The sequence below is a fragment of the Lupinus angustifolius genome, chromosome LG04 (genome assembly GCF_001865875.1).
Source record: "Lupinus angustifolius cultivar Tanjil chromosome LG04, LupAngTanjil_v1.0, whole genome shotgun sequence".
NCBI classification, from domain to species: domain Eukaryota; kingdom Viridiplantae; phylum Streptophyta; class Magnoliopsida; order Fabales; family Fabaceae; genus Lupinus; species Lupinus angustifolius.
This window is the reverse complement of record NC_032012.1, coordinates 25,087,113-25,109,741: the sequence shown is the minus strand read 5'-3', so window position 1 is coordinate 25,109,741 and position 22,629 is coordinate 25,087,113. Positions and strand designations below refer to the sequence as shown.

At 34.5% G+C, this 22,629-nt stretch overlaps 6 protein-coding genes across 10 annotated transcripts; 3 read left to right on the top strand and 3 right to left on the bottom strand.

The window, feature by feature from the left end:
• On the top strand, positions 318-2,370 carry LOC109346532 (cyclic pyranopterin monophosphate synthase accessory protein, mitochondrial). Of its 2 annotated transcripts, none has more exons than XM_019586134.1 (3): positions 318-339; positions 1,117-1,248; positions 1,724-2,370. In XM_019586134.1, the coding sequence occupies exons 2-3, from the start codon at positions 1,147-1,149 to the stop codon at positions 2,312-2,314; spliced, it is 693 nt and encodes a 230-aa protein (XP_019441679.1). In that variant the 5' UTR covers positions 318-339; positions 1,117-1,146; the 3' UTR covers positions 2,315-2,370. The 2 variants fall into 2 exon arrangements, with proteins under 2 accessions (XP_019441679.1, XP_019441678.1); XM_019586133.1 differs by lacking the exon at positions 318-339 and adding an exon at positions 381-414.
• LOC109346531 (transmembrane protein 53) lies at positions 3,205-6,194 on the top strand. The gene is made up of 5 exons (XM_019586132.1): positions 3,205-3,449; positions 3,620-4,430; positions 4,534-4,639; positions 4,994-5,184; positions 5,685-6,194. The coding sequence occupies exons 2-5, from the start codon at positions 3,691-3,693 to the stop codon at positions 5,953-5,955; spliced, it is 1,308 nt and encodes a 435-aa protein (XP_019441677.1). The 5' UTR covers positions 3,205-3,449; positions 3,620-3,690; the 3' UTR covers positions 5,956-6,194.
• Positions 7,766-9,044, top strand: LOC109346529 (E3 ubiquitin-protein ligase CIP8-like). The gene has a single exon (XM_019586129.1). It carries the CDS (start codon positions 7,841-7,843, stop codon positions 8,801-8,803), a length of 963 nt encoding a protein of 320 aa, XP_019441674.1. The 5' UTR covers positions 7,766-7,840; the 3' UTR covers positions 8,804-9,044.
• On the bottom strand, positions 9,084-11,252 carry LOC109346530 (GEM-like protein 4). The gene is made up of 4 exons (XM_019586130.1): positions 11,009-11,252; positions 10,839-10,919; positions 10,367-10,641; positions 9,084-10,256 (listed from the first exon to the last, which is right to left on the bottom strand). The coding sequence occupies exons 1-4, from the start codon at positions 11,142-11,144 to the stop codon at positions 10,083-10,085; spliced, it is 666 nt and encodes a 221-aa protein (XP_019441675.1). The 5' UTR covers positions 11,145-11,252; the 3' UTR covers positions 9,084-10,082.
• Positions 13,734-15,455, bottom strand: LOC109346528 (GEM-like protein 4). The gene is made up of 4 exons (XM_019586128.1): positions 15,104-15,455; positions 14,943-15,014; positions 14,518-14,792; positions 13,734-14,404 (listed from the first exon to the last, which is right to left on the bottom strand). The coding sequence occupies exons 1-4, from the start codon at positions 15,249-15,251 to the stop codon at positions 14,231-14,233; spliced, it is 669 nt and encodes a 222-aa protein (XP_019441673.1). The 5' UTR covers positions 15,252-15,455; the 3' UTR covers positions 13,734-14,230.
• Positions 18,026-19,474, bottom strand: LOC109346527 (GEM-like protein 4). 4 transcript variants are annotated; one of them, XM_019586127.1, is made up of 5 exons: positions 19,097-19,471; positions 18,730-19,004; positions 18,557-18,624; positions 18,400-18,468; positions 18,026-18,300 (listed from the first exon to the last, which is right to left on the bottom strand). In XM_019586127.1, the coding sequence occupies exons 1-4, from the start codon at positions 19,236-19,238 to the stop codon at positions 18,447-18,449; spliced, it is 507 nt and encodes a 168-aa protein (XP_019441672.1). In that variant the 5' UTR covers positions 19,239-19,471; the 3' UTR covers positions 18,026-18,300; positions 18,400-18,446. The 4 variants fall into 4 exon arrangements, 3 of the variants coding, with proteins under 3 accessions (XP_019441672.1, XP_019441671.1, XP_019441670.1); XR_002107532.1 differs by having other exon boundaries at positions 18,400-18,624; positions 19,097-19,474; XM_019586126.1 differs by having other exon boundaries at positions 18,026-18,468; positions 19,097-19,468.

The window sequence follows — 22,629 nt, the reverse complement described above, 5'->3', positions numbered from 1 at the left end:
AACTTACTCCTCAAAAATATGAAACAATACATTAGTTGATGGAACCTTTTTAAGCTAAAATAATAACGGGTCAACATCTGATATCTCTCTGTTTTGTGTTACTCTACAAAACAATATTTAATAATTATAATTTTAACTTAAAATAAATTTTTTTAACCAATATGGTATATGAAGTGATACAAAAAGTGGAAACAAAATTGCTTCCCATAATAACATACTTGCTACATGCCCTAAGGGAAATGGAAACGATGCCGTTTTGGAGAGAAAAAAACTAATGAACAACTAAGAAGAAAATGAATGTTCGTATGTTACTGTGTTGCCTTGTATCACATAGGACAGGTATGTTTCGTTTCTCTTCTCTCCACTCATCTTTCTTTCATAGTTAGTTATCAACATAACTGTCAAATGAATTTGGTACACTTTTCTTTTCCATAAACCTGAAAATCCATCAATTTATACTTAGGTTTATCCATTCCTCCACTTTATCTTATATCAGGTTTTGTTTTTATATTTATTTTGAGTTTTTTTATACGTGATGATGACCGATAATTAATGGGACAAACTCAGTGATTTAATCCCAGATGAAATTGAGAATGGTCTTGTACAAATATGGGGTTAAGGAGAAACAAAAAACGCACCGTTTTCTTGTTTTGCGTTTATTATTATTTTTAATTACTTTTTGCACAACTACGTCATTTTGTCTTCCAGTTTTCTTACTTGGAGTGGAAATTAAGGTACTTCGAGAGACTTAACGGAAAACGTGTGTAACGGAGGGACTAACATGAGTTACATATGATTCCCTTGTTTGGGCTAACCCGTAGTGAATTCCATGTACCACTTATCGGATTAGTCATAGAGGAATTTATGTGATAATAATGTAAAAAATGACGAACCACGTAGAATCCTGTACCATGTATCATGTTGACTATGGGCTTTTCTGTCCACGTTTCTCTTTGCATAAAGATGTGAGCATTTTGCATTACTCTCCATCCAAATGCAAGAGTTGCAAAAGCTTTAAAGTTTAACTAGCATCTGTTCCATATGAGAGATTAGTTTGCTTTGTATGACTATTAAGTAAATATGTTTTGTCAAATAAATTCTCCTTTTTTTTTGCAGCTGCAGAATAAGAACCAGGACCTGCCTAAAATGTTTCTTCGAAGAATAGTAGCCGCCTGTCCTCAGTCAAAAAGGATGTTCAGCTCTTCTGGTAGCCATGACTATGCAAGTGCTATTCAAGAACTTAATAAGGTGAAAGCCTTTCTTTGCTTTGTTCTGCTATTGATAGTGTATGACCTTGAAAACAATATAGAACTACTTAATATTCTAGCCTAGTGCAAAGAGATCAAATCCACTTGTTGGATGTTCATCTCTTTTTTGGATATGGCATGCTTGGGTAATCAGTTTAATTAAGCACTTATTTGTATGTTTTTTAGAAATAGCGTATTTTCATAAGCTTCCCTGATAACCCTATTGAAATAAGTTAAAAGAGATTATAGAAATGTCGTAAACTATTTTCATAACTTTATTCTAAGATAAGTGTGGCCAAGTGCATGAGGCTGCCATAAATTTATTCTCATAAGCTATTTTCCTAAACTTAAAGGTTTATCCTCCAAATGAGTCATAGTTTGCTGTTCGATATCTACTATAAAGGTTTTGTTTCACCTGTACAGGAGATGTTGGTAGAATTACTGGTATCCATGATAAATTGTTTATTCCATTTCAGGAAATGGAATCAGTATTTGGCGAGCCTCCTCCCGAAGGACTAGCTAGCTCTGGAGACAACATTCATGTGAATGAAGAACCCCGACTGTCATCTCAAAAGATAGGCGAAAGTTCTTTTGAATTGACTCACACCGGCAATTCAGGGGAAGCTCAAATGGTGGATGTGTCTCCAAAAGAAAGCAGTAAGAGAGCTGCCATCGCTAATTGCAAGGTAATTCTTGGAAAGAGAGTGTTTGATTTGGTGATGGCCAATCAAATGGCAAAAGGAGACGTGCTTACTGTGGCAAAAATTGCCGGCATAACTGCAGCAAAGCAAACTAGCAACCTCATTCCATTGTGCCATAACATAAGCCTTACACATGTGCAAGTGGATTTGAGATTAAATCATGAGGACTTCAGTGTAACAATAGAAGGGGAAGCTGCATCAACAGGCAAAACCGGGGTTGAGATGGAAGCAATGACAGCAGTGTCTGTTGCTGGTTTAACTGTCTATGATATGTGCAAGGCTGCTTCAAAAGACATAGTAATTACAGACATAAGACTTAAGCATAAATCTGGTGGAAAAAGTGGGAATTGGTCCTGGGGACAGTGATGGTTTTGAAGCATTTCAATGAATAATGACTATACCTCGAACTCATATTGTCACTAGCTTAGTTCTCTATACATGATTTCCTTATGATGGGGTTACTGGTCAGGGTTGCATTGATATTGGGACAAGTTTTGATGAACCACATTTCCATAGCTGGCCTATTATTTGTTTCATTATTAAGTAAAATATTTGACTCCTCGGTCAATCTAACTTTTAGCAATTTTTTTACTTAATTTTGTTCATTACTAGTGTAAAGCTGCATTGTTGGAAGTTGATTATTATTAGACTATTTTCAAAGTCAAATATTTGATGATTCCATGATATATTTGATTTAGTATTCAGATTACTTTTGACAAACATGGTGGAGCCGGCCACATTGGAGAACCTGCTTTGAAATTTGATTTTCTTCCTTTGTTATAGTTTCCAAAGTCAAAGATCTCCAAAAAGGGACAAAATTGTCACTTCAATGGTTATTTTCTATTTCCTACATGATTTAGAATAATCCTTAAGACACATTAATAATTAATATATTTATAAAAATACATATGTTAAATATATTATATGATAAACTTATAAGAAAATAATTTATGCAAAACTTATTATTGTATTATTCATATCCTAAACCTTGTAGTTATATATAACACTCTAGTCTAAACTTATATGTATAAGGTCATAAACTAAATTGTTTAGAGTCTTCATTAACTAAATAACCCAAAAGAATCTTATATGTATAAGGTCATAAACTAAATTGTTTAGACTCTTCATTAACTAAATAACCCCAAAAAAAATAGATACTTATTTTGACCAAGTTGAACAACCAATGAAGCGTTTATAAAAATGACTTTTGAAGGTGGGTAAAAGCGTGAATCTAGGTTCCCCAATTATTGGAAGCACAAGTAATAATTCCCCTTTAAATCCCTCTTGTGTAGGACAATGTCCTAGACGTGGCTGAATCTTGTTGCTTCATTCTCATTCCTTTGCAGAAAAAGATAATAAAGAAATAGAAAAAAAGTAACCCCATTTGACAAAACGAGTTCTTTCTGGGTCGGCGAAGCGTGTTCACACATCGGGCTGTCGAATCCAAACGAAGTTGACAGCCCGAATTTATTCAAAACAGCTTTTCCCAGAATTAAGAAAGGTATCGCTTTTCAGAATAATCTTTCGAATATCCTTGCGTTCTTTCTTTTATTCACTTTTTTTCCTTCTCAATTCTTACATTCTCGCCTACCCTTTTTGTTTTTCTTTCATGGGTTCTCTTCATTTTTCATAAAAGTTCTCATCTTTTATATCAATTTTCATTTTTTACAGGTTGGGTTTTATTTTATTGGTCAGGGTTTCGGAAATTAGATATTGTTTTTTTCTTGCATTGAATTTCTACAATGAGTTCGTTTTCTGGGGCCATTCAACGTCCTCTTGTGGCTGCGGCGGCGGTTGCGGTGGCTTCTTTCTCTGGCGAAATTTCAGATAAATTCCCTAAATCAAAGGGTGATTGCTCTACCTCAAATTTAGTACATTCTCCTTCTTGTAACACATTTTCAGAATCAAAACCATCATGGGTTTCTCAAATTTCAGTTTCTAAGCTTTCTGATTTCTCTTTTGTTTCTCAAATTCGTGCACCTATACCTGATGTTAATTTCCGTGTACCAAGTTATAGCCACAATTCTGTTACAAATTCAAACCATTCTTCTGTTGCTTCATCGCCTCTTGTTAAGAATTTGTATAATTCTGCTGACTTGTCTCGAGTTGTGCCACGGCCATCTGCATACTCCAATGGTATATCCAATTCAACTTCCGATGTCATGTATAAATGGCATTTGCCCCAACCAAATTCCTTAGGTGATTTGAATTGTTCATCGGCGAAGTCGAGGACAGTGGTGGTGTTGCTAGGATGGTTGGGAGCAAGGCAGAAACATTTGAAGAAGTATGCAGAATGGTATACTTCGAAGGGATATCATGTAATTACATTTACTTTTCCGATGAGCGAGGTCTTGAGTTATCAGCCTGGAGGAAAAGCAGAGGAGAATGTTCATTTGCTTGTGGACCACTTGGCTGATTGGTTAGAAGGGGAGAATGAAAAGAATCTAGTCTTTCATACTTTCAGCAACACCGGTTGGTTAACGTAAGCGAGAGTTTTTATGTATAAGCATAAATTATCAGTGTTCTTCTTCTTTTATGGATGCTATTTGTTCATTGCTTGATTGGTCTGGTCTACGTTGTTGCAGATATGGGGTTATTTTGGAGCATTTACAAAAGCAGGATCCATCTGTAATGGAAAGGATTAGGGGCTGTATTGTTGATTCTGCACCTGTTTCATACCCTGACCCACATGTAAGGATTATTGCAATTGTCAGTTTAGTTTTTCGTAAATGTGTCGTATGCTGTTTGCTTTCTTCTCTAGTGTGAATGCTGCTGTTTCTATCTGTGTCCTTTCCAAATTTGTGTATCTAAGTTTCCTTGTTGAATTGTAACTCATTGATGAATTGATACCTTGGCATTTGAACATTTGTTTCACTTTTCTGTTTTCTTTGGCGTTTTTTTGGCATGGCAAAAATTTGGAGGAAAGGATGCAATTATCATTTTTAGAAGCCTTGAAGTTTATTGAGTTTTTTATATTTAGACTTGGAGTGAACTAGTACATGATTTCTGCTAGATAAGATATTTATTATCTGATTATCTTTTCAGGTCTGGGCCTCTGGGTTTTCAGCAGCATTTCTCAAGAAAAACAGTGTAGCTACAAAAGGACGTGTATTTTCCGATGAGTCAACTGGCAGTGATGAAGCTTCAGGATCCAAACCTGCAGCAACAGAAGCAGCTTTGCTACTAATACTAAAGAAATTTTTTGAGGTCATTCTATATCTCCCTGCAGTGAATAGGTAATGTCTCTCTAATCATTGCTTTTCTACGTAATTGTTGTTTGAAAATTATATTTCATCTCAAGTCTAGCTTGTCTTTGATCTGAATCCGAAGTATTCTTCTAGAAATTAATTTACTTTTAAACAGTTGTAGTTAAGATCAAGCTGATAAAAAACAACCCTTGGATGATTCGGCAATATGATTAAACTTACAAGTTACAACTTAGTGATTCAAATATGACTCCATGAGAACACAGCAGCTTTATAAGCCATTAAATGAATTACTGTATCACTGTTGTTCTAGAATAGGACATTAGGAATCACCATGATCTCTTTGGCATTAGTTCACATGACATGACCAATCATAAATTAATGTAGTACATAAAACCTGTGTCCGAGTGTAGGAGAGGCCATGTATAAGTATTTTAATGTTAGTAATGCATATACTTGCCATTATTATCAAATATCAAAAGACATTATCATTATGTAGTCCTAATTTCATTGATCTTATTAATATGCAGGAGGCTCTCTGATGTTTTGAGCCTGTTATCATCGAAGCAACCAAGCTGTCCGCAATTATACATCTATAGCTCTGCAGACCGTGTTATACCTGCAGATTCAGTGGAATCATTTGTCGAGACACAGCGTAGGGCTGGACATGATGTGAGGGCATGCAATTTTGTCTCCTCACCCCATGTTGACCACTTCCGAAATGACCCGCAATTGTATACTTCCCAGCTCAGTCAATTTCTAGATAAGTGTATTACTAACAGTTGTAAATCTTCTCACTAATTCTTTATATTCATTGGCCTACTCAATATAGAACCTATAGTTGATTCATTTTGAAAGCAGCCATCACTCCATTAGTTGATGGTGGTTAGTACTGTATTAAAGGCAACCCCTCAGGAGGATTATATAATTGATTCTCTGGTGTATTGATAATGTAAATGATAGATTTTGTACCTTTCTCTTGGGTTGTTTCTTCCATGTTTGTGTTGGTGCAATAACTACATCATTACATTATTTTGTTAGTTGATGACAAATACTTTGAATATTAATTTCTTTCTCATCAATAATATGACCAATGTTGATGTGTTTAAAGGGTAATGAAACTTGGAAATAAAAAGTTACAACTAGATCCAGCAGAGATGAATTGCAATTTTGTGTGTGGATATTTATGGATAGTAGATTAGTTACATGTTACAAAAGGGGATTAAAGTTCCTATGCTTGGCTTATATGCAAGGTTGTGATTCACATTTTCATCAAAGAGAGAATGTTCATACACGAAATGATATATTATAGCATGCAAGATTGGATTAATAGCATCCATATAATCATCAAATTCAGACAAAAACTGCAACCAGTCTACTTTTCAAGCAATTTTTAACCACACCAACCAATTACCACATTTTAAGTTAATAATCGAATACTGATATTTTTAGATAGAACAATCATCACTGTGAATATAACATATTTTCCATACACATAATTAAAAATCAAACTTTATACCCACCTTAGGATAAAAATGGCTTTGACATCTCAACATCAATGAATGAGTTTATCCAATTCTGTCTGGACTTGAAAAGGAGAAGGACAAAGAGATCTTGACACGCTTGGTTGAGTTGGATGTTGCACAGTCACTTTGTCGTTCCTTCTATCCTGGGGTCACTGATTCTGATCTTGTTGTTATAGCTACTAAGGGTCCTCAATTTGCGTAATACCCTTTATCAATTACACTTCAATCCCTTCTATATACATTTCTAATACAAGGTTTAGGCCCAACCTTATCAATCCTATCACATCACCTTTTGATTACTTAATTTGGAGAGTTCAAATTTAAAATATACTTGACAGGGCATTCTACTGTTTATGTTAATATATAGGAATTACTGATGATGCATTACAAGTGGGATTGCAAGGGTGCACAAGTATCACTCACAATGGACTCATAAACCTTGCAAGGTGGATGTGCATCTTATACTGCGTCAATGCTTGTGTTAAGTTTGGAATGGGTTGTGATTTTGATTCATTTTGCTTAGGCCACTAACATCTTTTTTCTTGTTTCATTCCTATTGTGTAGTTTCTTTAATTTAGACAAAAAGAAATACATTTTGTATATCTTCAATTTAGACAAAAAAATGTGGGATCCTTCTTTTAAATCTCTTCTCAAGTTTACAACAAATTAAGGGTAAAATATGGGTGCTAATAAGCCAAAGGAAGCAATTTTATTAAGCCTTATTAGCATGTAATTGTTATTAGTTTAAAAAGCATTGTATATTCCTATGTCTCTCACCTAAATATTTTTATTATAATGAAAGTACCTTAACTACTTAAATTTTTATTAGTTGTTACAAATTAAATTCCCTTAAAATAATGAAGACTCTTTTGATGGATAAGATATAGAACAAAGACATTATGGTAATTGTATGTTCATGTATGATAATAACAGGATAAGATATAGAAGAATTTTAAGTTTTATTTATAAATAGAACAAAGCAAAATATAAGCATATTAAAACGGTAAAAACAAAATTTGTTTGATATGACAAAAAGGTATTATATAAATTTTGTGAGAAATAGGTAATTATTTGTTATATGGCAGAAAATTTGGGTGGGATGTGGGGATAAGGATTATTAGAACCAATAACCAAACAACAACCACTCTCCGATCCTTACCATGTCGGAACCAGCGTCTCAGCCACCGTACTGGTGCTACCACTGCGACAAACGCGTCTCCACCGAAACCCTCCCCAACCTCACCGACGTCATATGCGGCGATTGCAAAAACGGCTTCGTCGAACTCATCCCTCCTCCCACCGCTCTCGATAATCCCTCTCTCTCCCCTTCTGATTCCGATGATCCTTATTTCGCTTCTCACTTCCTCCACCTCCTTCACCTCATCGCTCATTCCGCGCGTGACGACGACGCTTCTCCCCCTCCTCCTCCGTCTCGCTCTCCTGATAACGATTTCCTCAGGATCGAGCTCGGTGGCTTGGATAACGACGATGATGATGAAGACGAAGAGGAAGACGGAGAAGAAGAACACGAAGATCAAATCGATAACGTGGATCTTCCTGGAGATGACGAAGATTTGAGCCGTAGGAGGCGTGAGGTTCTTCGTCTTCGAATTAGGGATTTGGCGTCGCGAACGAGGAGCATGAGGAACCGGATCTTGGATTGGCCTGGTATTCTGACCGGTATGGAAGACAATTCAATTGATTTCCGTCTTCAGGCATCGGAATCCGACCGTTACGTCGGGAACCCTGAGGATTATGTTGACGCGGCTGAGTTCGATGCGTTGCTTCAGACTCTGGCGGATACGGACGGTGGTGGGAAGAGAGGAGCACCGCCAGCGGCAAAGTCAGCGGTTGACGCGTTGCCGACGGTGGAGATAACGGCAGAGAAGGAGGCTGTGGCGTGTGCCATATGTAAGGATATGGTTGGTGTTGGTGGCGTGGCGAAGAGATTGCCGTGTGGGCATCAGTACCATGGAGATTGCATTGTTCCTTGGTTAGGTTCTCGTAATTCATGCCCTGTTTGTAGGTTTGAGCTTCCAACTGATGATAAGGAATATGAACAACAGAGGAAGAATAAGAGGGTGATGAATATTTCTTCTGACGGAGCTTCCGGTTCGGGTTGATTTCGTTCAATGTGGTATGTTTGATGCTGTGCCGTTTGTGTAAGATAATTCGCTGCTTTTATCATCCTTTTTATTTGCTCCCTTTTGTTATTAGTGGATGTTTTTAAACAAAGGTTGCACAATGTTATTTCTTTGAAGCTTTTCGTGTAGTTGCCCGCGTAGCTGATGCTCTCAGCCCAATGTATATAGCCATTTGTATCACACTACTTCAATGGAATTTGTATTTTCTTTTGAATAACTATATGCCTGTCCTTTTGTTGTGGTTTTTTTTATTGCTGATTTGCTGGGTTGTTGCATAATTCCATGGATGGATTTAACACTGATTTTGTGGATTTGATATCTTGGGGGTCAAATCTGTTTTTATTCCCATTTGTTTTTCATCGAAATGGATTTAATTTTTCTTTCCCCGGATCTGCTAGAATTAGAATCTTAATTCATAACTTGTCCGGGGTTCGAGATGCTCGAGGGGCCCAGAAGGAGGAACAGCAGCAAAGCAGCATTGCCATTTGCCAAAAGAAGAAAAATAGAACTGGAACATAATCAGACGTGGGCAAGAAGATTGTTAAATGATAGAATTAGTTGTCTAAACAACACAAGTTGTACCATGTTGATTGAGAATATTAAGGTGCGCTAGTGTAAATGAAGGTGTCGATATGAGAGAACATGGACTTGAACATGTGTTTCAGGAGATTCTTTTCCTTGCAGATAAGATAAGAGTGAGTGTCACTCACAGAGTTGCAATTTCTTAGATGTGTCAAATCCAGATCTTACCATCCTCACCTTGCATTGAAGGTTTCAAGTAGTTGTGAATGATGCTTTATACCAGTTGCAATTATTCCTTTTATTTTCTGAGGTGGATACAGTCTTGGTTAGCTTTGCTTCACTAGAATATATCTTATTATTTGTATCATAACTTATGGTTGTTTTGGTCCGTTAAGCTTAATATGGAAGCAAATCTAGTAACCAGCAGAAGAGACTCATAGCATATGGAAATTTGTTTGTTTAAATGCATTATAGCCCAATTAGTTTCTGGTTCATCTGATATTGAATGTGCTTGCATATTTTATCAGTAATGGCCAGAGTAAAATGTGGCCAATGAGTAATTTCCCAAGTTTGAATTCAAACTTTGAGGAACTTAATTTATCTGTTGGACTAAGGAACCAAAATTTTAAGAAACAAGAAGTTTTTTCTTTCTATTAACAAAATGGTGTAAAATATTTATACATTTTTGGAAACTTTGCAGCTTCACAAAATAATTGATACTCCTACGCCTTTTCGTCTAAGCTTGAGATACAGCCTGCTGAAGACATCTGAAAGCTTTAAGAAAATTTAAGAAACCCATAAACCAGAAATCAAAATTATCCACAGTAACAATCTCTATATACTTCTGTGAAGGCTTCTTCACATTTTGACTTTGGTTGACACACTTTATTTTTTCAAGTGGAATCAAGACCTGAAATGACAAATAGTTTTGGAGTTACAAGTCAGCAAAGTCTGAAGAAAGATTAAGTATTAGAAGAAAAAAAAAGAGCATTTATGATAAAAATGTAGCAAGAAAATCACCTTGTAATTGACTCTAATCAATTCTCCTTCTGGGGTAGAGATCTTGATGGATCTCTCACTGCAAAAAGCAATTTTATCAGTAGATATGAAGAGGAGGCCAGCTATAGGACCAGACGTGGTTGATAAGTAGCACTGTGATGCTTTCAGCAGCTTCTCCCCATCATTAATACTAAATAGTCTCATAAAAACTTTCTCTACTCCACCAACCTGAAGAATTCTGGCTCCCAAGCTTAATTTCCCTTTCACTGTGTCAGTTATCTTTGGTCCCAATCTCACTGCATGTCATAGAAACAGTTTCAAGTCATCAGTATAAAAGCTAATTCTATTTTCCAATCATGACAAACTATGCATCATGCATATTTTTGAAACTAATCTAGGCCTAGTAATTTTGGAGGCAATGACAGAACAGAAATGTTTGTGCCATAATGTACTAATGTTAAAAGTTGAATATCAGCCTCTCAAGATTACTCACCATGTTCTCGGATTCCATGGGCAAAACTGTCAGCTTTTCTCCCAAACTTATTCATCCTAGTCAGAACTGAATTTGCTTTACCTGGAAAGATAAAAATTGCTATGATTAATAAAATTATATTCCTTATTAGGGATCATCAAATCCAAATTTGCAATATAAAGGTGACATACTTTGCTTTGATTTATTGGTAGACTTGTTGTATTTGCCAGAAGAATCAGGCAAGTATCTCTTTGGTGACTTCCCAGCCTGGTATGCTGATATGATAGGCATTCCATTAACTAGCTCATGTAGAAGTGAGGTCTTCATAATTATCTTTGTGGAGTTTCACTTTTTGAATGGAGTTGGAGGATCTTGTTGTGCACCAACTAGATTGTGAAAAGTATTCAAGAGTTCTTCTGACCTTGGTTGAAGAGTCCTTGATTATGCAGAGCTATTTATATGGTTAAAAGGGAACAAGGTGACTCTTAACTTTTTGTAGGATGAGTAAGCTATGGATCATCATGAAGACTAAATATGAAAAAGTAGTTCAACATTTGAAGATTGAATCTTTGGCTGTCTTTAGGAAAAAAAGGTATTATATTGAGGTACATGTCATCCCTAACCCCATAATATTATGTAAAGATAGCAAGTAGTATATCATGGTTTGTTAAGATACCTTATAAACATGTGCTTGATGACAAAACTCCATATATTTCCACTTTATTTTATTTATGAATGCTTATGTGAGGTAGTCATTGAAGCTTTCCTAGCTGGAATTCTACCTTTCTGATGTCATACCTCTCTAAAATATACTCTATTAGATAAGGGAAAGTAAAGAGGAAAAAAGTCATTTGTTTACATCATCCTGAATTACATGGTAGAGGAAAAAAGATTATACTTTTATGTTTCCTAGCTAATCATATAAAAAATTAGCAACCCACCCATCAAGTTTGTGAATTCAGCATACAGAGGGTTTAGGTAAATTACTTCAAAGCTCCTTAGTACTCAGAATTGCCTAATATATCTTCTTATTTTTCAAGTCTTAAACGGAAAAACCAACATTAATTAAAGGTGGCATATTCTATTTGAGTTTGGGTACTAGTAATGTAAGATCTTGTGAATTGTAACTAACAGAAACAGAAACAGAAACAGTCATTAACTGAAGACATTAGTGTGCTTTAGTTGGTGAAAAGACTATATCATAAAGTGAGTTACCTGACTAGGCTATTTATTATAAGGGCTAAAGAAAAAGAAGATATGGCAAAGTATGATGAATTTGTTTAACTCAGAAATGGGAAGGAATCAATGAAGATCTAAGGCTGGGTATGGACACCATGTGCGACATACTTCAGTGTTTTGTGGAAAAGGAAATTATCAAATCATTGCCACATCATCTCATGCCCCACATGGAAAGACCATACCATATGTTCCTTCTTCACCTCTTATGTTTTGTGCCTTGAAAGGAAAACACTTAATTACAACAATGAAATTTCTTTCCAAAACACAGAAGCTATTCTGTTTCCACAATGTTTCTCTAAGTCCAACAATGAAAGGTTATTTCAGTCCAAGGGACAAGGGTGAAGGCTCAGTACTTCAGTTACAAAACAAGACCAAATATATTATTTGTAGCATTTAGGTGTAGTCCCCAAATAAGGCAATCATCATTGGTATGTCTCATTCCTTGTCCCAAGCCAATCATATATTAATACATGGATAAAATAAAAATATTAAAAACAAAAAGTAATAAAATGGAACACTTTGATCGGTTTGAGACATGAAGTGAGACACTATTTGGGATATGTGATCCATCCTCATAGACCAACTTGTGTATGATCAATGAAATTTTAGTATATATCACTATAACGTTAAAATATGTAATAAACGGTTAATGAAGTCAAATCACTAATTATTGAAAGTATTCATTTGTGGAATTGGTGTGTTCAAGGGTTGTGGAATTGGTGTGTAAGGAACAAGAATGAGAACAATAACCAATTGGACATAAGCATTTCCATTACATATTATCTTCTATAGACAGTTTCATGAGGTCTGTTGGCAGTAAATGCCATGGGGAAATTCTTTGCAATCTCCATAGTTTTGAGTTTATTCAAGTATAAAGTCTTACATTGGATACGAGGGAAGGAGTGAAAACGTTTATAAGTAGAAAAGGCCTACGGAACTAATGCCTTAAGGTTTTGGTTCAAGACGTGATGTCTCACTTGTGACTCTCCACTTTTCCCATGCCACAATAACAATGGAACTCCCTCGTGGTTGGAGGCTCCCCGGTCGCGGTTTGTTCTGGTTATTTCATTAGGCAGTTCAGAAGTATCAATATACTCAAAAAAATCCCCAAAGGATATGATAAACTGGTATCTGAATTCTGAAAGTTATTTCTGAAAAAGTTGGACCCCTTAATTTTGTTGAATTTTATGCATCCGGGCAATCATGTATCTTAATTTATAGTTTTTATGTAAAAAACTATACATTCCAACATGTGATTATCACGGATTATACATTCAAGTACCGAGTATTCCAGAGTGTGTAATTGTTTCAAGTGTCAAAATCAAACTTCTAAGTAATTCAGAAGCTGCCATTTATATATATTTGCATTCTTAAGTGTGGGAATGTATAATTTTTCAGATGAAACTTCTATGTGTTTAGGAAATTGCCATTTATATATTTGCATTCTAAACTGATTTTGTTCATTGCTTTCTTTATATTTCACTTCACTGCTACTGGGCCTACACTTTCCTTCACAAACAGAAAGGTTAATTAACTTTAAATTTTAAGTATATACCATAGATTATAGTTTATTTATAGTTATATATAGGAAAGGTGGTGAAAATATGAAAATCCAATTACAAAACCAAACCATATTGTTGTAGCATTTGGAGAATAGCTTTGTTATTATTTCTAACAATCAGATCATGGATTCCATTCTTCTACCATAACCTCCTTTTACAATGCTCTAACATAGCCCTTGAGTCTTGACCTGTCCCTCAGCATAGCCAGGAAGTGGAGATTTCTTGTTATGTAGTATAGCATAGTTTATATCAGGTACCAACTTGAGAACCCGTGAACTATTTATTGCATGTGCAACTTTTCAACCAAGTCTTCTTCTCTGTATCTTAACTCATATGAATCTCATCCATCACACCTTAAGCTTTATATTGACCAGTAGAGCCAAATACTCACACTGAAGCCACAGTACTGTGAATGTTTGGTTCTGGAGCAGCAGCATGCATAATTGAATGAAGTGAAGTCTCTTTCATCAGTGGCAATGCCCAATATTTTCAGTTATGCTACCCATTTTTAGTTTGTTTATGACTATCTCTTGTTTGTTGATGTATGTCTTGAGAGCATGAAGCTTCAAGCCTCTGCTCATTAGTACCGAAGAGAAGCTTCAGCTTGGTCATCTAAGCTTGAGAAATTGCCTGCTCAAGATATTTCAAAGTTTTTTGATATTTTGAGACACACATTAGCCAGAAATCAAAGTTGTCAGCTGTAACTATCTGAAGATACTTTTGTTTTGGCTTATAAACATTTTCACTTTGGTTGACACACTTAACCTTCTGCAGTGGAATGATAACCTGCACATAAACATGATATAAGTAAAACTTCTAAAATGGATGATAATTTTGGTTTAAGAGAAACTTTCAGATATTAAGGTAGATGTTTTTGTATGTATTATTTCATCACTTACCTTATAACGTATCCTACACATTTGACCTTTACCGTTGAAGACTTTGATTGATCTCTCGCTACAAAAGGCAACCTTATGCGTGGAGATGAAGAGGAAACCTGCTAGAGGGCCTGATGTGGTTGATAGATAGCATTGGGAAACTTTCAAAAGACTCTCCCCTTCTTCGATGCTAAAAAATTGCTTAAAAACTCTTTCCAATCCACCTGCTTTAAGGATTTGAGCCCCTAAGCTCAGCTTCCCCTTAACAGTTTCAGATATCTTTGGTGCCAGTCTCCCTGAAATTACAGAATCATTTAAGTCGAAGAAGTGAGTTAAACTGATCCTTTTGACAAAAAAGACAAATAGCTTCTTGACTATGGAATGACACCAAAGAAAAACCATGGTTGTCACTTGGTAAGATACCTCAGGCTTACAAGAATACTTACTATGTTCTCGGACTCCTTGCGAAAGACCATCGGTTTTTCTTTCAAGCTTGTTTGTAATCGAATTTAATCTACCTGAAACATTCAATCTCTCAGTATAAGTAAAACCATCAAAATTTCTTAAATAAGTAGATGTTTGTTTGTGAAGGGAAAGAATGTTTTACTTTGCTTTGAAGTTGTGGTGGAATATTGACATTGGATAGCAGGATCAGGTAAGTATCTGCTAACTGTAACTGACTTCTCAAGTTGATCATATGTTTTTGAGATGATTGGTGTTCCAATAACAAGCTCATGAAAAAGTGTTGTCTTCATTGTTGATGATTAGTAAGGTTTAGGTTTTTGAAAGGAATAGCTTTAGGTGAAGAATAATGACCTGAGCTACTAGAATACTAAATATTAAGGAAGTTATGTTCACTTGGTTTAATCCATCTTTGTATTCCAAAGAGGTATTTAAAGGGTTATCTTGGAGGTGAAGCTTGATCCTTTTGTTGAATGACTCATCCTTGGATCATCAACCAAGATCTTGAAGGGTATAATGGAACTATGACAACTTGAAGGACAGATATTCATGATAATATATTCACAACATGGTTTGTTTGGTTGCTTTTAGAAAAAAATGCATCAGAAAGATCTTAATCAAAGTAAAAAAAAACTTTTTAGTGGTTTAGAGAGAGGTTCATATATCTTAAGGAGCAAGATTCCATATTGAATTATCTAAATAAGGGAAAAACTTTCTAAAAGTTTATTGCCATGTCCTCCTGCAATCCATTGGAAAACTACACTTTATGCAAACATGTAAGGCAGCTGTAGATTAAAAAGTAAAAGACGACGTACCCGAGCCACTTGATTTGTTTTTCAGTAACTCATGGTTGATGTTGGTACCTTCTTTTCTTGATTTGCTTATGTGAAGATGTATCATCAAAGCTTTTTGAGCTGGCATTTTAACTTTCTGATGCTATCCCTCTTTATTCAACAATGTAGTAGTTTTCAATCAACAGTCTGCTAAACCTACTAGAGTACAAAATCATTTTCATTTTCTCTACATTAAGGATGAATTAAGATATTAAATTTGTTAAAGTTCATAGCAAAAATGCTAATGAAACTTCTCGGGGATAGTCCGATCAACCTAAAGTTTGTAAACATGTGGTGTGAAGGTTCTAAGAGAACTAGAAGCTTCAGGATTCCATGCCTTGAAAGTTAAACATCAACCAATATTTATTGGTCAAAATACATAAGTACCTACTTGCTGATGTTGGAAACAACACAACATATTTCATTCCCTGTGTATAGATATCACTTTATCTTGTTTTGGAACGATAGACTCAGCTATTAATATACATAACTCAGTATATTTAGGTAAACATTGCACATGCTAGAGTTTGTGGAAAAAGGGAATCACCAAATACTTTTCATGTTAACCTTTTCCCATAGGCATAGGGAATTTCTAGATCATTCCACACTTTCATAGTTACCATGACCATTAAGAATACTGAAGCTGATGACAGGAACACAATCTGATTGTACAAGTTGGACAGATTAACAGAAATTTTTTTCCCTTCATTTCTAAGTTCTGCCATACAAAATAAATGGATAGAAATTCTACTTTATTCTATCTTTCTGATGCCAGGTTTCTGAGTGTTTTATTTGTGATAGCAAAAGGACATGTAAAGAGAGAATAGACCATTTACTTACAACTGTAATCACATGTCAAAACACTAAAAATTCTGTTTCTATGTCTCATAGCTATATCTACATGTATCATAAATATAAGATTTGTAATTCATGCCCTTGTGAATTAGTTTATCAGTGTGCTTAAGTGAACTATAAATCATCTAGTAAAGTCTAATCTCTAATCTTTAAGTCCTAAAAGTGAAAATCAGCACTGATATGAAAGTGCATACGCCATACGGTATAAGTTGAAACTAATTGAAACACAAGCAGGCATTGACGAAGACATCGGTGCTCTTTGTTTTGACAAACTGTATCAGAAAGTGAGCTTGCTGAGAGGGCTATGATAAAGATAAAAGATAAAAAGAAGACAAGGCCATAGAGCATGAAATTGCTTAGGTCGGAAACGGAAAGTAATGTTAGGCCGGCTATTGACATCATGTGCAGGAGGGAGCAGTAGGATTGAGTGTTGGACATACTTTAAGGTGTTGTGGAAAAGTTAAATCTCCAAATCATTCTCACATCATCTCTAAGCCCCACATGTAAAGGAAAATCACTATTCTGTTTTTTGTATAAGTCACTTGATCTTATCTGAGAGGAATTAATATTGTGCAATTGAAATTTGAAGGGAATGATCAACTTTACTCCACTGATATTTTCATTTGTTGCATTTCTAGATTAATTTTAATTCCTTTGTCTATGCATGTGTATTCAACTAATGATTGTGCATGTTGTAAAGTGCTATGCAAGAACACCATCTAGTACTACAAGTTGTCTAGTGGGTACCAACAAACCATTTGCAGGCATAAGAAGTTATAAATGATACTCCAAAACCCATATCTTCTACTCTTAAAGTTAACTTCAGCACTCAAGAAATTGTTTTCAGTAGTCAGTAGTCATAGCTTACTTTTTTCATATATATAATAAGGTCATCGGTTGTTTTGCCTTGTAACCTGGATGTCGAGTTCAAATCGTGGAACTTGTGAAGGTAAGACTCCGTACATATATCCTGCCTAGACCCATAGGTATAAGCCTTCACTTTTTGTATATTTTTTTAAGGGTCATTTACAAATATTTTTGGAAGTTTGTTAACCTAAATAGTTATGGGTCAAAGAGAATTTTAACAGATTACAATTTAATTGATAATGGCTAATGAAATCGGTAATTGCACTAGAAGTTTTCATTCATCAATGTTATCTATCATACTTTCCATTGATTATTTAAAGTAGACTAAAACTTAATTAACTACACAGAAATATGATTGAAGACTTAGATAGCATGAATACAATCTGAAATATTGGAGTTCCTGAAATCTTTTACATAAGCCTGAAAGCTTTAATAATTAGCCAGAAAAACAGACCAAGTTAATAATACATGTATATTCATTATCCCATCTCAAGTTGGACTTCTTTGATCTTTATATCCTATAGTATATGCCTTTGATTCTGGAGCAAAGCAAGCACCCAATGAAGAACACTTGAACACGATATCTCTCGCACTCGCAATATTTATCGAAAATATGTTGGTAGCCAAGCCTTGTCCTCCACACCTCAGCTGATATGAACCTCATCCATTCACCATCATGGGTTTATAGTGACAAGTGACAGCCAAATATTCCTACTCAACATTAGGCTAAAAGCCAAAGTCCAATGAGATGTTTTATTCAGAAACATGAATAATTCAATGAAGTAAGTCCCTTTTATCATAGAAAAAGTACAATATGTTCTTTTATAGCTACCCATTTTTAGTTTGTTATGATTATCTCTTGTATCTTCATGTTTGTCCTGAGAACATGAAGCTTTGTGCCTCTGCTCATTAGTCCGAAAGGGGAACGGTTATTCATCTAGGCTTGAGAAATTGCCTGCTGAAGGTATTTGAATGTTTTATGATATTTTGAGACACCCATAAACCAGAAATCAAAGTTGTCTACTGTAACTATCTCAATATACTTCTGTTTTGGCTTCTGAACACTTGCACTTTGGTTGATACACCCGATCTTCGTTAGCGGAATGACAACCTGTACATAACATGCATAACTTTAAGAATATGTACAAATCTTGAACTCAAGGAAAACTGAGAGATGAAGAGGATTGTGTATATATACATTACTTCATGAACTAACCTTATAGTGGATCCTACACATTTGGCCTTCCCGAGTAAAGACTTTCATCGATCTCTCGCTACAAAATGCAACTTTGTCAGTGGAGATGAAGAGGAGACCTGCTAGAGGGCCTGATGTTGTTGATAGATAGCACTGTGAAACTTTCAAAAGCCTCTCCCCTTCTCTCAAACTGAAAAACTGCTTAAAGAATCTCTCCAATCCACCAACTTGAAGAATCTTAGCCCCTAAGCTCAACTTCCTCCTAACAGTTTCAGATATCTTTTTTCCCAATCTCACTGAAATTTCAGATTTATATATACCAAATTAGATTTGAGTTACATATGTTCATCAAGAAAAACAAGTTAAACTGATATAGCATAAGTCTTACTTTGCATTGATGTTGTGGTTGAATATTGACATCCAGTGTTAGGATTGGGCAAGTATCTGTTAACTGACTTATGAAGTTGTTCACATGTTTCTGAGATGATTGGAGTTCCGATAACTAGCTCGTGAATTCGCGACGGCTGCATGTTTTGATTAATAAAAAGTTTTCTGTTTTACTTAAAGGACTAGTAAGGAAGCTATGCTAACTTGGGTTGATTAGTCCCTTCTATTCCAAAGAGGTATATAAAGGAATGAAAACTAGGATTTTGAAGATTGCCCTTTTTGTTTGATGACTCAACCATGGATCATCAACCTGATATTGATTGATATAAAGGCATTGGCACAACAACATCAAAGACAGCTAGCTATTCATGATAATATTATTAACAACATGGAATGTTTGGTTACTTTAAGAAAAAAGTTGCTACCGAAAGATCCATGTCAACTTTTAGAAAACATTGAAAATATATGAAAGTGGTAGTTTTTAGAGGTTTAGAGAGAGATTTATATATCTTAAGGAGCAAGATCTCACAGTGGTTGATCAAAATATGGAAATGAATCCTTTTTTTATTGTTTATTGCAAACGTGTACCTCAATTAGTTGGAATTGTTTTCAACTACACTTGCTTATGTGAGGATGCATCATCAAAGCTTTATGAGCTGGTTATTTAACTTTATGATGCCATACTTCTCTGAATTCTCTCGTGATAAGGTTAGAAAAAGTAAAGATATGGTGTAGTATATACCCTTTAACAATTTAATATATAACTAATATTTGCAATCAATAGATCTGCTAAACCTTAAAGAATATTTGAATGTTGATATTCAGGATTTCATGTATAGCAAGTTAAACATAATCAACTAATAATGAAAGTGAAGTGTTAGTTTAATGTGTCCAGATACATACACAGATACACTTGATAAGAGTAGAGAAGCTAACACTACATGTGCCTGCATGGTGAAGTTGGATACCATGCAAGGTTGGCATTCCCTATATATATAAATATATAATACATATACCTTTATCATGCTTTGGAATGATTGAATCCCCTTTGAAGAAAGTGAGATAAGGTGCTAATAAAAACATTCATTTGTGCTTTTGTCTTATAACAAAGGTAATTACAAATCATTTTCATTACAATTGTTCTCCTCACTTCTAAAAAGAACACAAAGATGTGGCAAAGTATATATTAATTGGTACAATTGCCATTGACATATCAGATAGGTGATCAATGAAAAAGAATGGTATAATAAATACCAGCTTCTACTTAGTAATGAGTAGTGACTTCCTAGGTCCTAAAACTAAATTTAGTAAAACTTAAGAATAACACTGAGAATATAATTAGTGCAATATCACTACAGCCAGAGTAATCTCCACTAATTGCTGCTAAGAAAACTTGATTTGGTGAATGATTTAGCCCTTTATGAGGGAATAAGGGAAAGTTTTTCTTTTCATTGGTGGGAGCTGCAACTAGGTAGGGATGCATTTCTTTTACTTATTAACTATATAAATTATGAGGTATTATTTCATTTTATTAAGCTGTATTATTGCATGTTAACATGCTTTTTGTCTTAATGAGAAAATAACCAAAGTAAAGCAGCTTGATTTGAGTTCGGGATTGGGTAAATACAAACTCGACCATGACCACTCCAGTTGTCATTCCTAATGAAGTTAAAAGCCTCAATAATAGTTCATGTTTGCTTTGGATTCATTTTTCCAAACAAAATTAATGTGTTGTTATATGGATAATGGAAAAGGAATTTGAGTCCAATATGTGAAATAAAAGTTGCCAGGATTCAAGAACAAAAGGAAATGGGCTTCACACTTTAGAATCCAAACTCATATTCATACAGAACAATGCCCAACAAACCAAATTTGAAAACCAAAGAATAAAAGGTGAGGAAGAATTTCAATTTTATTTTTTTATTCCCATTAAATTTGAATAGACTCACAATAACAACAACATTCGTTTTAATTTCTTTCTAAACATTCCTTAGATATATATTTTAAAATTGGAATCTAAAACCAATCCAATCACATTAATTTTCTAAATTTCTTAGTTCAATTTTTTTTTTGTCGTAGTTTTCCTTCTTTTTTTACTTCTTCTAATGCATATATTTTGCTTGGATTGATTAAATATTGAACATCCAAGAAGAAGTGGTGTTCAACTTCAACCTGATAATTGAGAGCACATATGTACCTATCAAGCATCTATATATAAGGTAGGCATGCCAAAAAAAAACATCAAATGTCCACCATTTTTTGTATGGTTCTATTTAACTAATATTCCCACCTGCCCCCACCCGACTATTATCTCACAATTTTCATGTTCTCGTATCTCGAATCAATCATACTTCACAAAATAATATTAAAATATTAATTTATATTTTTATAATTTTTGTTTTTAAATGAATGAAGCTTTTTCATTGGCTTGATACACCAAATAAGACGGACATGTAATCTCATCTTTATATGACAAGAAACCTTTACCCATTTCATCATATGTGTCCTTGAACCACTTACAAGGCTGGAAATGGTTTCATCATATTTTGCATCCATGGTAGGGGTCCAATATTTTAAACTTACTCCACCCCATATCAGCACATTGAGATATACTTATAAAAATGGGGTCAGACTCTTCTCCATTAATGAAGAGGCAAGTGCAATTTTTTCCTTTAGTTTAAAGGGTAAATTTGTCTTATCATAATAAACATAAGGGTATAAATTTGATTTTTGGTATCACTTGCCTCTCCATTACTGGAGAGGATTCTCATTCATAAAAATGTGCCCAAAAAATATTGCACCGAAAATAATATGCTTATAAAATATCCACAAACAAGATTTTCAGGTCGTTAACCGAATTTGAAGTTAATTCCTTATTAAATTTTTTGCCTTTTTGGGTAGGAAATATACTAATTTTTGTTTCAAAATTTCAATTACTTCATAGTTTCTTTGTGCCATAAGCAACTTTAATTTCTCTTGTTAGCTGCACCTTTTGATAAGTTGATTATAATCACTACAACCTTTTTATTTTATTTTGTCACCTTTTCCCAGAAGAAAAAACAATATAGCTTACTCTAGAGTGCTAAAATAAATTGGTATAAAGAAATGACATACATACAAAGAATAACAGGTGTAATTGCAAGTCAAATCATATATAAGTCATTGCCAATTTCATATTAAACTATTCATCATTACCTCTATTATGCCATGATAACCGTCCACGTTATTCTCTATCAGATTTCATGTCACAAATTCAACATAGTATAAAATGTCCGCCAAGAAAGTATAAAGATTTATACACAAACACTTCATGATTTACTATTTATTTGGATTATTTTATGATGTAATGATAGTGTATAAAATTCATGCATTTGTCAAGTGTATACATTTTTTTCTCAATAATAAATGAGAAAAAGATATATGCACTGTCATTATATCATTCACCATTGATACTTAATTATTGTTGACTTTTAAAAAAAAAAAATTCAAATAAATGGTAGATGATGAAATGCATATACATAAATCTTTATACTG